General features: G+C 42.0%; 1 protein-coding gene across 3 annotated transcripts in view; it reads right to left on the bottom strand.

Moving 5' to 3' along the window:
* TBC1D31 (TBC1 domain family member 31) overlaps positions 1-13393 on the bottom strand; it is an 80667-nt gene extending 67274 nt beyond the window's left edge. For 2 of the 3 annotated variants that reach the window (XM_042973688.1, XM_042973690.1), the window contains exons 1-5: positions 13191-13393; positions 9117-9188; positions 8883-9029; positions 4184-4299; positions 320-498 (exon numbers count right to left, since the gene is read on the bottom strand). In XM_042973688.1, coding sequence (XP_042829622.1) covers positions 320-498; positions 4184-4299; positions 8883-9029; positions 9117-9188; positions 13191-13267 — 591 coding nt within the window. In that variant the 5' untranslated portion in view covers positions 13268-13393. The remainder of the gene's footprint in view (positions 1-319; positions 499-4183; positions 4300-8882; positions 9030-9116; positions 9189-13190) is intronic. The other variant, XM_007076819.3, reaches the window with a different exon arrangement.
* Between the last annotated feature and the right edge of the window lie 4165 nt (positions 13394-17558).

Here is a 17558-nt window from a genome sequence, read left to right as displayed (position 1 = left end):
AGTACAGTACAGGATAGTATAGGAACATGTTAACAGTAGAATCTACATGGTGTTCGTACATGTATTCACTGTGAAATTCTTACAAATCTGCTCCGTGTTTGAACTTTTTGAAAAACAAAAACCCAGTAAGTTAGAAATTGTAGCCACAAGCAACATCTTTCATCGCATGGGCCACTCTGCTTCACTTGTTGCTGAGTTATAAGAACACGGCTATGTGGGACAAAGTAAATCGTTACTCTCACATCATCTATAAATCCTGCTAACCGAGAAACGAGTCAGAGAAGCACAACAGACCAAGATGTGCCCCGCACTCACTGACCTTCTGTATTCCCACAGACTGTAGAATATTCAGCTTTCTTTTTCTCTGAAAGGTGTCCAAGTCCCACAGCTGTGCCGTATCAGAAGAAGTAGTGATGGCATATCTCCCTGATGCGTGCACAGAGATCGAAAATACTGATGATTCGTGTCCTCTCATCCAGCTAACTAGCTCCTTGGTAACTGTGGTAAAAAGTAAAAGAGTCATATAGGGAAAACACTATGTATCATCCAAGGACTGATTCAACTGATAGCTAGGTATTTATACGAGACACCTTCGTTAACATCTACAACAATGGAAGCCGGCCAGTTGATAAAATGCACAATCGAACAGGTTAGTTACACGAATGTCATGGACATGTGAGGAGACGAGGCTAAATGAAAAAGAGCTTAAGAACAGCTTTAGATGTGGTAGGGAGTTTGGGCTTTCTCTTGTAATAGTTTTACATAGAAGAGTATCATATCTGTTGTGTATTTCAGAGAGAGCACTCTGAAGATACATGAGGGATACAGTGGAAAGAAGGAAGAGACTAGACAACTAATTTATCTGTTGCTATAATAATCCGAGGAGGCGATAAGGAAGGTCTAAAATACAAATGTGGCAATGGAGAAAGGAGGAAAGTCAAGAGTTATGAAGGAGAAATTCAAAGGGCTTTGTGATCAACTAGATGTATTGAAATAAAAGACGAGTTAAGACTTCAACGGTGCTAGTTTAGTTATATGACTAGATGGCGATACTATTAGCTGATTTAAGAAACACATATGGAGAAACAGATTTAGCAGTGTGGGAAGAAGAGATCATGAATTTGATTTTTAAAATGGATCCTGAGGTGCGTGTGTACATGTGAGAGAAGCACAGAAAACAGCCCAGCAGAGAAAACACCAAAAACTTCATTACAATTATCACTGGGTCATAGGATTATAAGTGATTTTTATGTTCTCTTTTACATTTTCCTGTGTTTCCAGGTTTGCTGTGGTGAACATGTTTTACTTTTATGAACAGAATTTTTTCTTTCAGAAAGATGAAACTGAGGAGAATAATCAGAAAGCAAGATGTAAATCTGGGAAGCATTAAGACACAAAGTAGGTCAAAACCGAAAACAGAGGAACAGAGGAACGGAGAAACCCTTGGGGAGAGAGTAGTAGTTTCCAAACACCGGTCTGAAGTCTGGTATTAGTTAATGATCGATTTTTCATTGGTCTTCAGTGAAATGAGAAAAATAAGGACAATGACATGAGTTTTTCATAAAGCTAAACTGAGAGTACTACCTTTTAATCTAGCTTCTATCCTTCTAAGCTGCTTTATGTTAAAAACAATCTCTTGTTTTATGAAATGAAGTTCTATCGTTTTTTCCTATGTCGGTAAAATTAAAAGTTGACAACCCATGTGGGTTGTTGTTCCTCTACTTTCTTTTTAATTGGGTAAAAACTCCCTAAGTCTAGGGACCACTGAAAGAACACAGGAAAGACTACTGAGAAGCAGTCAGAATGGTAGGAGGAAAACCAAGAGAGGGAAGAGTATGAAAACTAAGGTCTTAATGTAAAGCAAAGTGTTAAATGCTACTGAGGGGTAGGGTGAAAAGTATAAAGAGAGCTTAAACAAACAGAGGTTACTGGGGCACCTGGGTGGCTCAGTCAGGTAAGCGTCCAACTCTTGGTTTTGGCTCAGGTCACGATCCCAGGGTCGTGGGATCGAGCCCTATGTCAGGCTCTTTGCTGAGTGTGGAGCCTGCTTGGGATTCTTTCTCTTCCTCTTTTTCTGCCCCTTTCCCACTCGTGCACGCACACACTCTCCCCCTCTCTCAAAATAAATAAAACATTTAAACAATCAGAGGTTACTAATGGCCTCAGAGAAGTCTCAACAGCATGGAGTGGGGACAGCAAAAATCAGAATCCACCAATGGGTGCCGTGAAGAAGCAAGATTTAGCAGTGAAGAGGGAGGTAGCTGGGGAGGTGGAGAAAACATCTTAAAGAAGGGGCTTCATTGGTAGGGGTGGGGGGTTCAATAGAACAGATTGTAAACAGATGGAACTAAGAGAGAAGAAGAGAATGGGTGGAATCCAAGGGAAGCAATCACAGATGAGTATAAACATTTGGTTTTTTTAGAACTTCTGTGACAGTAGTGTTTTTTTAACACCAAAAATTGGAGACAGTTTAAAGGCCACTGACAGGTAACAGGTTTAATAATTATGGTGCTGCAAACATCTATAGAGTAGAATATTCTGTACTGATTTTAAAATTCTGTATGAATATTTTTAATGAAGTAAAGGAAATGACTCCACACGACAATATAGATAGGATCATATATTTGTTAGAACGGAAAAGAGGCATATGCAGAGAAAACAGACTAAAAAGATAAGTCCCTGCTGTACAAACACAGACTGTGTCTGGGCATCACTGAAGGACGACTGGTTTGTCTTCGTACGTGCACAGTGAGAGTGTAGTAGTGATTAAGAGCAGGGACCCTGGAGCTAGGCTTCCAGGTTAGGAATTCTGGCTCCACTGCTTACAAGCCGTGAGAGACCTTGGTTAAGTTACTTCTGTGCCTCAGCTTCCTCATCTGTAAATGGAGTTAACAATATCGATGTCTGTGGGTTTTATGATGATTAAAATTAACATGTATAAAGTCATAGAACAGTACCTGGCAAAGAGTAAACACTATTAAGTGTTAACTATCACTGTTATTACTATTGTTACTACTATCTTTTAAATTATTCTATCAATTACTTTATTTACTTTTTAAATGTTTATTTATTTTTGAGAGAGAGAGCATGAGTCGGGGAGGGGCAGAGATAAGGGAGTACAAAGGATACAAAGAGGGCTCTGTGCTGACAGTAAAGAGCCCGATCCGGAACTCGAACTCCCGAACCGCAAGATCATGACCTGAGCCCAAGTTGGACACTCAACCGAGCCACCCAGGTGTCCTTCTATCAAGAAAAAAACAATACAGTTGAGATATCTTTTCTCTTAATAAGAGGTTCAGTTTACAGAACTCTAAATGTTCTAAAAATACACAATGTAGTATAAAACACATAGGTTATATTAAGAAAGTTATTATTCTTGTACCTACATAGTAAGGAATTGGGGCTTCAAAGAGAGGTATGGCCTTTGTCTAGGTTCCTGGGAGACAATCTATAAACCCCTAAAATCTCCCCAGTGATAGGGTGTCTCTGTTATTCATGGCAGGTCCCTCAGACAACACCGGATGGCTTATCTAAGAAGAGAACCTCAGAGACTGGGCTGGCCACACGGGAAAGATTAATCGTGTGAGTGACTAGAAGGTTAGGGCGTTCAGCCACGTGATATCCGCCCAACCTCCAGAGAGAGGAGGAAGGCTGGAAATTTGAGTTCAAACAGGTGGGCAATAACCCAATCGGTCATAAATCTGTGTAACGGAGCCTCAATAAAAGTCCTGGACATCAAAGCTTAGGTATATGTTTGGTTTGGCAATACTCAGTGTGGAGGGCCACATATTGATGCTGGGAGGGGACTACGTCCCTAGGGTTAACCGCAGCTTCTCCTTTGGGAGCCTCCCACTTTCTACCCTGTGTGTCCTACCTTTGGCTGGTTCTAATTTATATCCTTCCGCTGCATTAAACTATTATCATAAGTGGAGTGTGTTCCTGAGTTCTGTTGAGTCATTCTAGTGAATATCAAACCCAAAGGTAGCTGTGGGGAACCCTGAATTTGTAGCCAGCTGATCTGACGTGAGGGTGGTCCCGGGACCCCCAAACTTGTTGCTAATGTCTGAAGTGAGTGCTGTCTTGTGGGGACTACCCCCTCAGATGATACAGATTAGCAAATTCCTTGCAGTGCATCAGTCTAAATTCTACTCATATTCAGAAGATAAACAGGAGGATTTCTTACCTGAATCGAAACATTTAATAGAGTAATCAGCTAACGCCACAAGGAACTCAGACTTCCTACGGAGATTAAAGGCCAGAGCTGTGCAAGCTTGTGCCGTTCGCTGAACAAGATTAAACCTATTAAGAGATTACTGCATTAGTATCAGAAATTCCTCCAACAATCATAAATTTTACGCTGGAGGAGTCCTTAGAGATGAAGAAAATGAAATGCAGAAAAATGAATGCCCATTGTGGTAGGCCAAAAATAGATTATGAAGAGTACTGTATGCATGTAAAGGAATCTGGATTTTACTTACCAGGTTTTAAGCATAGCAGAATTATGACGAGACATGTCTTTTAGGAAGAGGATTCTGGCAGCAATGGCAAATGGATAGAGGGACAAGAAGAGACCATGAAGAAAGTTACTAAGGAGGCGCCTGGGTGGCTCAGTCGGTTGAACGTTGGACTCTTGGTTTCAGACCGTGATCTCACAGTTCGTGAGTTCAAGCCCCAACTGACAGTGTGCAGCCTGCTCGGGATTGTCTCTCCCTCTCTCTGCCCCTCTTGCATACTCTCTCTCTCTCTCCAAATAAAGAAATAAACTTTACAATAGAATAAAATAAAAACAAAAAAGAAGGAAGCCACTACAGAGCATCTCAATCAGAGTTACGGGTATAAATGGAAAGGACAAACAGGACAAATGTCAGGAGTTAAGCGGGAGAGAGGCTTGGTGATGCAGCAAACATGAGGTGAAGAGGGAGGAATCAGGAATTCCTCACGTGCAAAATGAGGGTGAGAAAAGAGATCTCATAAGCTTGTTGTGATGATTAAGTGAGAGAATATGTTGATTGAATGAAATAACATATGCTAAGTGCTTAGCAGAGTACTTGGCACATAGCTAGAGTTTAATTTACTAAAAAAATCAAGTTTTCAAGATTGGGCAAAAGAGGGACAAGTCTGGGGGCAGGAAATAGGCCTGGTTTTAAATATGTCGAGTTTAAGGCCTTTGCAAAACATTTAGAGGTGTGCTGTCCAAGAAATGTAATGCAGGCCATTTAGGTGTAACTTAGAATGTTCTAGGAGCCACAGTGAAAAAGGTGGAAAAAGGTAAAGTTAATCTTCATAACATATCTTATTTAATATACAATTATCATTTCAACATTTAATCAATAAAAATTATTGAGATATTTTACGTTATTTTTTTCATACTAACAACACATCTCAATTTGAACTGGCCAATTTTCTTTTATTTTTTTAATGTTTATTTAGTTATTTTGAGAGAGAGAGACAGGGGTGAGGGGCAGAGAAAGAGAGGGGGAGAGAGAATTACAAGCAGGCTCCCTGATGTCCGCGCAGAGCCTGACACAGAGCTCGATCTCACGAACTGTGAGATCGTGAATTGAGCCTAAATCAAGAGTCGGATGCTTAACTGACCGAGCCACCCAAGTGCCCCCGGAGTAGCCAACTCTCAAGGGCTCCAGAGCTCGACGCAGCTCGTGGCTCCTGCACGCGACAGCCTAATATAGAAGACATCCAGCAGGTAGTAGAAGCAGATCTGGGTTAACAGTATTTGCACAGCAGCTGAAAGCTTAGGCTTGCGGCTGATGAGATTACGAATGAGAATATGGGGAACATGGAAGGGAGCAGCCCAAGGACAGATGCCTGAGCAGCACAATTAAGGGGTAGGCACTGGCAGAAGAGTCAGCAAAACAAGGGGGAAAATGATCAGACGAGTAGAAAAATCAGGAAAGAGCTGTACCTTGAAGCAAAAGAAAAAAATTCCAGGGAGGAGGGGAAAATGAATATTTAGTAAGATGAGAGGGGCACCTGGCTGGTGACTCTTGATCTCAGGGTCATGAGTTTGAGCCCCATGCTGGGTGTAGAAATTACTTAAAAATAAAGTCTTAAAAAAAAAAAAAGTACATAGTATGATGAAAATTGAAAAGAGACCAGTAGATTAGGCAAGTAAGATTTCTGAGGGAACCCCACGTAGTGGGTGTTAGAATCAGACAAGCCTGATTTCAAGTCTCAGTTCTGCCACTTAACCTCTCTGCTTTACAGACGGAGAGAAAAGGGACAGTGAACAAAATAAAAGAGAGGAACACTCATGGTGCAAAGTCTCAGGGGCGGCTATAGAAGATCAAGATTAGCACTGGAAGAAATTAGGATCACTTATTTTTATGAATAAACTGACAAAGAGAGATGGATGGTTATATATCTGAGGCTGCTCTGGGGAGGAGGAAAGGAAGCTTAAAAGTGTCTGTTTTCTAATGAGTAGGAGGCCACGGAGTTAAGTAAGAGTGGGGTCAAACACAAGGAGACAAGGAAGCAGGCAAAGGTTTGGAATGCTGGAGGAGAGTGGGAGAAGTAATAACTATTGATGAGCAAATGAAATGAAAGCATCATTAACGTTGAAGTCCATTATTCTGGAACGGAATCAATCAACAGTGATTTTTGTTTTCTTTAACAGTGGGAGCAAAGAAGAGACAGTTGTATTGATTTAAGATTGAGGATTGGCAGGGTAGGTAGGTTAGGCAAGAGTAAAGGGTGAGAGAATTGTGACTGTTACTTTTTTGGTAAAGAGCAGAAACAATGATTAACAGATTTCTACCTAATAAATCACAGATAAATTAATTACATAAGATCTCTTCCTTTCCTGAACGATTTGAGAGTAAGTTACCATGATCATGTTTCCTACAAACAAGGAAATTCTCCCATATAATCACAATACAACTGTACGAAAATTACATTTATATGTTACCACCACCCAATCCTCAGACCCCATTCAATTTTGCCAGTTGTCCCCAGTAATGTCCTTAACGGCAAAAGGATCAGTCCAGATTCATGCCTTTACTTGTCCTGTCTCTAGTCTCTCCCAGACTGGAACAATCTTCTGGTCTTTCTACAACTTTCATGACCTTGACCCTTGGGAAGATTATAGGCCATCTTGTTACACACTCCCTTAACTTAGCTTTGTCTGACTCCACTGATTAGATGCAGGTTCCACTTCTTTGGCAGGAATACCATAGAAGTGAGACTGTTGTTTTCCCTGCGCCCCATCAGTGATTGGTCCCTCCACTCATTGACTTTAATCATTTGATACTAGTGTGGTGTTTGCTAGACTTCTTCAGTGTAAAATTAATCTTTTTCTCCTCTATAATTAGTAAGCATTTTGTGGGAAGGTGCTTTGTGACTATGTGAATATCCCTTCTCATGAAACGGTTTATTGATTACAGCATGAATTTATAGATTTCTATTTTACTCAATGGGTTATGACCCATTACTATCATTTTTTATTTTGATACTCAAAGTGTCTCCAATATGGAAAGAAGGAGCTCTTTTAAGCTGACATTTATATCCTTTTGATACTTTTTCTTTAAATAATTCCTTCTTTCTGGCTACATAACGTTCCAGGCTCGCCTTGTACTTTCCCTGCCTCCATCCTGAAACTGGCCATTTCTGCAAGGATCCAATTACTTTGAGCAGAATGTGATATTTAGAAAACAAATGGGCACTGGGTACATTCATTGCTACCAGGGTGCTGCTGCTCCCAGGTCCTATGAGCAGGCAAAGCTAGGAAAGAGCTATAATCCATTCACTCTTGGGGTGCTGAGTGGCTCAGTCAGTTAAGCATCTGACTCTTGATTTTGGTTCAGGTCATGATCTCATGGTCCTGGGATCAAGCCCCTCATCCGGCTCCATGCTCAGCATGAATTCTCTCTCTCTCTCTCGCTCTATAGGCCCCTCTCCCATCTCTCAAAAAACATATTAAAGAAATAATAATAATTCACGGGCGCCTGGGTGGCTCAGTCAGTTAAGCGTCCAATTCTTGCTTTCGTCTCTGGTCACAATCTCACAGTTTGTGAGCTCAAGTCCCAGGTCGGGTTCTGTGCTGACAGCATGGAGCCTGCTTGGGATTCTCTCTCTCCTCTCTATGCCCCTCCCTCACACACATCCCTCCCCTCAAAAAAAGAAAATTCGTTCACTCTCTCATATACATTTCTATTTATTTCTATGTCTATATATTCAAAACCAGCAGTACAGACAGATATATCCAATATCAATCCAGTGCCACGGCGTTCATTCTAGTTTTCTACTTTTCCATATTTGTAACTCCCCTTTCCGATTGTTAGAAACCTGGCCCCGTTATCCTCAATGTATTTACTCACTCCGTCAAAGCCCTCTGCCTTGCCCGTGATTGCCCCATCCCCCATGCAGGTACCTTCTGACTCTGGCCAGGCAGACAGGCCTCCCTCCCACCTACCCCCCTTGCAGGGATGACTCCCTCGATCAATCCCACCTAACTGCTTCTGTACTAAATTGTTTGGCAAAGGAAGAGGAGGCGGAAGAGTGAGGAACAATTCTTTAAAACTGCTACATGTGTAAACGGTGACAATAACGTACAAAGTAAAGTTCTTTCTAAATTGCCTGATAAAGTACCAGATGTTGATAAGTTAGCAACAGTAAATTTTTAAACTTAAGGAAAAACATGCTACTAGAGATACTGTTCCAACCGGAACTTTAATTCTCTAAAAAAAATCTAAACATATTTCCCATGCCTTCCCACTTTCTCCTGTCAGCACTTGTGACAGTGCTTTACAAGTTACCTGAAATACAGTCAGAACTTAATGAATCTTGCTGAATGAATAATTAATAGCAGGTACTAAAACTGGCAGTGAATAACTTGTTAAATAAAGTATATATCAAAAGTATCTGCTCACCTGTTTCCATACAAGTCAAAAACATAGATATTTCCTTGATGGTCCCCGGCAATTAAGCAATCACCTGAGCTATCAAAAGCCACGTTCAAAAATCGCAAGACTTTGGGAAGGTAATCAGAAGAGCTGTGAATGATGTTCACTATAATTCTGTCAAAAACAAACAGACATTTAATTGTATGTCAAGCATTACTTGTTACTATGAAAAATACGGGTTTTATAATATACTTCACTGACTTTGAAGTTTCCTGCCTATCCGCTCTTCCCTCTCCTCCCGCTGCTCTCCTAGAAGCAATCCGACAGTGATTTCTAAAAGCAGTTCAGAAAGTTATTTGTTATCGAAATGGCTGCTGTTCATATATTCATCAAGTACTTGGAAACTCACTATGTGTCAGACATTGAACAAGCCGGGACCTAAAAGTAGTTGATGGACATGGGCCCTGCCCTCATGGAGCTTTTGGTTTAGAAGTAAAAAAATTTCAGGGGCGCCTGGGTGGCTCAGTCAGTTCAGCGTTCGACTGCGGTTCAGGTCATGATCTCACGGTTCACGGGTTCAAACTCTGTGCTGACAGCTCACAGCCTGGAGCCTGCTTCAGATTTTGTGTCTCCCTCTCCCTCTCCCCTTCCCCTGCTTGTGCTCTGTCTCTCTGCCTCTGAAAAATGAATAAATGTTAAATTAAAAAAATTTTTTTAGGGGCGCCTGGGTGGCTCAGTCGGTTAAGCAGCCGACTTCAGCTCAGGTCATGATCTCTCCATCCGTGAGTTTGAGTCCTGCGTCGGGCTCTGTGCTGACAGCTCGGAGCCTGGAGCCTGTTTCGGATTCTGTGTCCCCCTCTCTCTGGCCCTCCCCTGTTCATGCTCTGTGTCTCTCTGTCTCAAAAATAAATAAACGTTTAAAAAAATAAAATTTTTTTTAAATAAGCACACTTATGAAGATTCATAAATCGTGATTAACTGACAGACAATAACAAGATATAAGACAATGTATTTTTGATTGAATAGTCAACTGTTACATTAAGCAATAAACACATGTAATGCAATCATGTAATTAGCGAAAAGTAGTTTCATATAAATCACAAGCTACCACATGTAAGAAAAATTTCAATATCTTAAAGATATCTTAATGAGATTGTTTCTGTAATATAAAGTGAAGTGTTCCAAAGTGAATTAAGCATAAATGAGTTTTATTTTCAGCTATATTTGTTTATTTTTGAGACAGAGAGAGACAGAACATGAACGGGGGAGGGTCAGAGACAGAGGGAGACACTCAGGGGCACTCCTCCATCTGTGTGCTTCCCTGTAAAATCTAATTTTAGCAAGAATCCTGCTCAGTCCATTTAATTAGAACCCCTGGGCGTGCCTGGGTGGCTTAGTCAGTTAAGTGACCAACTTCAGCTCAGGTCATGATCTCACGGTTTGTTGAGTTCGAGCCCTGCGTTGGGCTCTGTGCTAACAGCTCAGAGCCTGGAGCCTGCTTTACATTCTGTGTCTCCCTCTCTCTCTCTGCCCCTCTCCCACTTGTACTCTCTGTCAAAAATAAATAAAATGTAAAAAAAAAAAAAAAAAAAAAATTAGAACCCCTGACCCTTTGGGGTGCTTGGGTGGTTCAGTCGTTGGGCGTCTGACTGGATTTCAGCCCAGGTCACAATCTTGTGGTTCATGGATTTGAGCTCATCAGGCTCTGTGCTGACAGTGCAGAGCATGCTTGGGATTCTCTCTCCCCCTCTCTCTGCCCCTTCCCTGCTTACATTCTCTCTTAAAATAAAATAAAATAACCCCTGACCCTCAAAACCTGATCACCCTTGATAACTGATCAATCTGATCACCCTGGCCTATCTTCATCAAGAATCTCCTTAGAGGCTGGTTTAGGCAGAAACCCATTATCCTAGATGTTTCATCTTAGTAATTTTCTACCCACTGACTCCCACCCTGCTCCTTGGCTGTACATTCTCACTTGCCCAGGCTGTATTCAGAGCTGAGACCATTTCTATACTGAGGTCTCCTCTCTTCTATTGCAATAGTTCCTGAATAAAATCTGTTTTTACCACTTTAACTACTGTCCAGATTTGGTTTTCCTTTGACATCCCCAAAGGGGAGAGGGGGAGAATAAATGTGTAATAACATAAAAATGTTCCCCAGCAATTAAAATCAGACAGAGCCAACGACTTTTCCCTCCACTCTTTTTTCTGTAACATTTTATTATGGGTTGGGATCACAAAATTACAGGATCATTGTTCAAAATAAGGAAGGTAAAGAAAAACACTAATGAATAAATAAATCTGATTATAACCCTACCACCTAGATATAATCATAATTAATAGCAACATTCTGCCCTTTTGGTTTTTCATATAACTCAAGCATTTATTTTGGAACAACTGCCTTTCAATTGCTCATAGGTTGCCTGACAGGTTCTCAGTCCTTAAACATAATTAAAAAATCAAATATTTACCAAACACCAAGATGCTTGAGATACTATTTTAAAGTCTTTATAACGCGCTAAGACAACCCTGTCTGGTAGGCATTATTAGCTTCACTTAAAGTCTTAGTGATTAACCTGCCCAAGGTCACCGAGTTAGTAAATGGACATTTACTTTCAACTAAAGTCCATCTGACTCCACGCGATAACAATGAGCTTTAATGAACAAAAAGAAAGCTACATTTTCATGGAAGCAGCAAATAACATTTGCATAAAACTTGTTTCTTTTGTTTTCGAATCTTGCATGTATATCCAGATATTTTTTTTAACAGCAAGAAACAGAATTACTGTGGGCTGGCAATAACTTTCAGACCATTTAGAAAATATCAGAAGAAGGGGAGTATTTATACAAACTCCAAGTTTGGAAATGAAAATCCCTGCTGAAGAATCCCTACTCTAAACAAAAATTTTTATTCAACGGAGTTGATGGGAAAGCAGCATTGCTAGGAGGCTGACAGCAATCGGAAACCAAACAAGCAGCCAGTGGGACGTCCAGCACCAGGCTTTGAGCAAACATAGCTGGCACTTAAAGTCTGTTGATTTGTTGAGGAGCAACCAAAGGGTCGACAGCAAAGTTACTAGAACAAGAAACATGAATCCAAGTGATGCGGTAAGGGCTATGAAATTCTGGGAAATTAAAAGCAGTAAGATCAATCTGTGTGCCACCATTGGAACCAAGATGGCACCACTTGGGGCAAAGGTTTCCATTAAAGTCACACCGGAGTGGCTAAGACTCAAACAGTTTAAGTATCTGGGACCAAAATGAAAAGAAAAGCTGAGGAGGGAGGGAAAAACAGGCAGAGCACAGAGGATTTTTAGGGCAGTGAAAATACTTTCTGTGATTCTATAATGGTAGAGACAGGTCCTTGTACAGTTGCCCAAACCCATAGAAATACAACACCAGGAGTGAGTCCTAGCATAAACTGTGGCCTTTGGGTGATAATGATGTGTCAACCTAGGTTCATCCACTGCAACATATATACGTCTCTGATGGGGGATATGGATAATGGGGGAGAGACTATGCATGTGTGAGTGCAGAGGGTACACGGGAAATCTCTGTCCCTTCCTCTCAATTTGGCTGTGAACCTAAAACTGTCCTAAGAAAATGAAAGTCTATTAAAAAACAAACAAAAACCCAGCAGCAGGGCTGGCCGTACTAGGAGGCCACCTTGCACTGGTAGTTTGTAACCCCCTGTCGTCCCTGCCATACACACTAACGTGTAAGCTCCAGAAAACCGGAAGTTTGTTTTGTTCCCATGCCGTCCCCCAGAGCTTCCAAGCTTGGGAGAGAGTTGGTGCTCAACAAATAGCTGATGGATGCATGCCTGTCTGAATACATACAATGATACAAGATGGGTAACTTGGGGCACTTGGAAGGGGTCGAAGTGCACTGTTCCCCTTCCCCTGCATCATACCTCGTGAGTTCTTTTCCAGCTGCAATAGTTAACAAATATTTACTGAGCATCTACGGCGCGCCGGGAATGCTACAGGGCTATTATGGTAATTAGACAGAGTCCTGGCACAAAGTCTCGCCCACATCACCAACCACCTGCCTCCTGCCCCACGCTAATCCTGCCCAGACCCCCGCCCCCAGGACCGGGAAGAGATCTCTGACGAGACCTCGGCTTCCGGGGCACAGCGAGACAGGCTACCAGCTTTTCAACAGATCACCCAGGCCAGGGATCTGGGGCAGGGTCAGAGGCAGAACCCGCCCTTCTACCCGGCGCCATACACCCCTACCCAAGACCATCCCCAACAGCTCCTCCAACGCCTCTCCAAGGACGCGGACCCGCCCCTCGCGGCCTCCAGGCCCCTCCGCAGCCCATCGCCTTTACCCGTCCCGAGCGGCCGGGGAGGGCTTGCGGTGCCACAACTTGCCGCTCTCCTTGTTGCCCAGGTCTGTGCTCTGCATGGCGAAGCCCCCCGCGGCCGCCGCCGCCCGCCCGATACACAACCGACCCGGCGCCTTCCCAGCAGGCCCCGCGCTCCCGGCCCGGGAAATTTGAGCTCGGGCCCTGGCGTCCTGGATCCCCGCCACCCGACCAACCGAGCGCTAAACGCCGCCCTTTTTATTCCCAGCCAATATGGAGGCGCGTTTCCTCCCAACTCCGCCCAAGCGACCCCTGCCGCTCTGGACGACGGAACCGGCCAACGACCTTCTCTTAGATTCCGCCCCTTTTAGAGGTTCCCCCACCAGCGCCGGGGCCCAAAGCCTTCTGGGAATTGTAGTTTTCTGCGTGTGGAACCGGGGTATCAGCGATCGGCTTGAGAACTCTGCACTCCGAGGGCGCCATGGGGTTTTACGCTCCCGGTGGAAGCAATAAAAATGGTTTTCTCCTGTGGTCTGTACATTCCTTTCTACACTGCGTTTAGGGATTAAGGGGTTGTAGAGACAACTAAAGAGAAGGACCCAAATACATTGAGACTTGAAGTGTTTCTTTTATAGAGTGTTCCTTTGAAAAGAACCTCTATAGGGTGCGTTCTTGGCCTTTTCACCATCGTCGTGATTAGTTTTTCAATTCCGTAATCTAACAAGGTGCACCAGTATTATGGAATCTAGCCCACCAGTCACGGACCAGAAAAGCGATGTCATCAACAATCAGCTGCACTGACGCCAGAGTTCTTTTTTGTAAAAACTCAGCACTTCTGGGGCGCCTGGGTGGCTCAGTCGGTTAAGCGGCCGACTTCGGCTCAGGTCATGATCTCACAGTTCGTGAGTTCGAGCCCCGCGTCCGGCTCTGTGCTGACAGCTCAGAGACCGGAGCCTGCTTCAGATTCTGTGTCTCCCTCTCTCTCTGACCCTCCCTCATTCATGCTCTGTCTCTCTCTGTCTCAAAAATAAATAAACATTAAAAAAAAAACAAAACAACTCAGCACTTCTATCTGCCTGCAAGGTATCAAGCATTCTTCTAAGTGCTCATTTAATCCTCGTAGCAAACCTACAATGCTGGTAGTACTATTCCCATTTTTTGGTGCTCTGTGAGTTAATGTATTGGTTTTCTGAGGCTGCAGTAATAAATTACCACAAATTGGTTTTTTTAAAAAAAAGGTACTCTCTCATGGTTCTGGAGGCCACAGTCAGAAATCAAGGTGTAGGCAGAGCACTGAATCCAGTGGATCCAGGGAAGATTCCATTCTCTGCCTTTTCCAGCTACTGGTTTCCTTGACTTGGGACCACATCGTTCCATTTCATCCCTCCATTCTCTGCCTCCATTTTCACATTGCCTTATCTTTTCCCCCTCAGTCTCCAATCTCTCTTGCTTTTCTCTTATAAAACACCTGTCATTGGATTTAGGGCCCACCCAGATAATCCAGGATGATTTCCTTATTCCAAGATCCTTAATTTTACCTACAGAGACTGTTTTCCCAAATAAGGTAACATTCACATTTTCTGGGGATTAGGTCATGGATATGTATTTTGGGGGCCTACTGTTCAAACCTACTACAGGTAGGTGCTTCTTGTATCTCTGTTTTGCAGACACGGAAATTGAGTTAATAGGAGAGCCAGGATTAGATTTTTAGTCTTTTCATTCTTGGTCCCCATGTTCTTCTACAACAGAAAAATAAATTTTTACAAAATTATATGACCATCATATTTGAAAAGCTCAAACTTTACCAGAAAAGCAAAACTCTCACAAAAATTTTCCAATGCAGATTTTAAAACTTTTTGTGTTGTTACCAAGGGGTGGCTCTGAGAGACCACACAACCTAAAAAAAATTTTTTTGTTGATGTTTATTTATTTTTGATAGACACACACACACACACACACACACACACACACACACAGCATGAGTTGGGGAGGGGCAGACAGAGACAGAGACACAGAATCCAAAGCAGGCTCCAGGCTCTGAGCTGTCAGCACAGAGCCTGACCCAGGGCTTGAACTCACAAACCATGAGATCATGACCTGAGCTGACGTGGGATGCTTAAGTGACTGAGCCACCCACGTGCCCTAAGACCATACAACTTTTAATAACCTTTTGCAGAAGAGACAATCACGTTCCTCATTTTTATTTATTGGATTGGAGATGATAAGTTATGTGTATGAATGTTTGCATTATTATTCAGGAAACTTAGGGTGCTATACTTATGGGTGCTTACCTTGAAATAAAGGTTTTTTTCTATCCCATGCAGGTAACCAAGCAACATTTTTATCAGTAGCAGAGACAAATGTGCTGAATGATTTCCTGAACTACTTTGGTTTAACCTGTCTTCAGTCAAGCTCATATCGGCTGTCACAGCCCATGCGACCATCCTACTCAATTTCAGGTATGTGACAAAGAGGTTTCTATATTACAGATCTTCTGGACTCCCAGAAGACTGGATTGTCTTTGCACTTGTCTTTGGATTTAGTTGAGCCAAATCTGAAGGTCAGGCTGGCAACTGAAGAAACATGCACCTGTAGCTGCCAACCTTCTACTTACTGTAATTTCCCAATCTTTATAACCCAAGTTGGTAGACCATTTGGTAGTTCCTTCCTGAATCATTACTCAGTCAATAACTGATGCATTCTACACATATATTTTTCAGCTAAATTGAGGTGTAATTGACATTTAATAAACTGTACATATTTAAGTTGTATAATTTTATGATTTGACATAAATAGACTCCTATGAAACCATCATCATAATCAAGATACTGAACATAGCCATCACCCCCCGAAGTTTCCCCTTGCCTGTTTGGAATCCAATTTCTTTTTATCCCCACCCACCTTGCCTACAGGCAACCACTAATCTGCTTTCTGTATCTTAGTTAATATTTTCTAGAAATTGATGTAAATAGGTCCTAAACTATGTACTCCTTTTTTTTTTCTTTTGGCCTGGCTTCTTTCAATTAGCATAATTATTTTGAGAATCACTATGTTGTTGGGTATATCAATAGTTCGTGTGTTTTTATCATTGATATTCTATGGTATTGATATACCACAATTAATGTATCCAGTCACCTTTGATGAACATTTGGATTGTTTCCAGTTTGGGGCTATTACAAAGACAGCTGTTATGAACATTCCTGTACAAGTCTTTGTGTAAACATATGTTCTCAGTTCTGTTGGGTAAATTCTTAGAAGTGGAATGACTGGGCCATATGGTAGGTGTAGGCTTAACTTTTTAAGAAAGCATCAAATGTTTTCAGAGTAGTTGTGCCATTTTACATCTCCACCAACAACGTAGGATAGTTCCAGGTGTTCCACATCTATGATGAGTCTTTGTGATTACAGCCGTACTAGGAGTATTGTGGTACCCTCCTGGTGATTTTAATTTCCCTTTCTGGAATGACAAATGATATGTCCAGCATCTTTTCTTGTGATTATTTGCCTTCTGCATATATCTTTGGTGAAGTATATGTCCAAATATTTTATCCATTGTTTAACTGGTCTTTTTTTTTTTTTATTGAGCTTTGAGAGTTCTTTACATATTGTGGATACAAGCCGTTTATCATACATGCACTTTGCATATATTTTCTCCCAGTTTGTGGCTTGTTTTTTCATTCTCTTAACAATGTCTTTCAATGAGTAGATGATGTTAGTGTTCAAGATCAACCCAACAGTGTTTTGGAGTTTTTGGTGTGATATCTAAGAAATCTTTACCTAACTGAAGGTCACAAAGATTTCCTCCTGTTTTCTTCTTTGTATGTATTTCAACTACATTCTCAAAGGAATGGAAAGTTGTGCATGTCCAAGGGATTTTTGGGTTTTGCTTTACAAAGTCCTTTCTCTTTGTCCTCTTGCCTATCCCACTTCCATTGTTGAAGGAAGCCTTCTTTTTTGCTGTGATAATATATAATCTAGAAAGAGAAGAACTTCCATTGTGTCTACTTTTTTTTTTTTAAGTTTATTTGTTTATTTGGAGAGAGACAGAGACAGCGTGAGCAGGGGAGGGGCAGAGACAAGGGGAGGATTCCAAGGAGGCTCTGAGCATGGTAAGCACAGAGTCTGATGTGGGTCTCAAACCCATGAAACTGTGGGATCATGACCTGAGCCGAGATCAAGAGTTGGACACTCAACCGAGCCACCCAGGCGCCCTCACTTCATCTGCCTTGCTAGAAGGAATTTAGTGGACATTTGGAATGTTCAACATCTGAAAACCTTTTCTGTTTGGGAAAAATCCCAAGATATTTAGAAGGTGAGGGGCAGCTATTCTCTTTCCCAATTTCCTGGCAACCAGTTCTCTAATATGCCCAAACCTAAGCCAGTCAAGAGTGA

The sequence above is a fragment of the Panthera tigris genome, chromosome F2, assembly GCF_018350195.1.
Source record: "Panthera tigris isolate Pti1 chromosome F2, P.tigris_Pti1_mat1.1, whole genome shotgun sequence".
NCBI lineage: Eukaryota > Metazoa > Chordata > Mammalia > Carnivora > Felidae > Panthera > Panthera tigris.
Note: the sequence above shows the minus strand (reverse complement) of the source record. Positions and strands in the feature narration are given on the sequence as shown.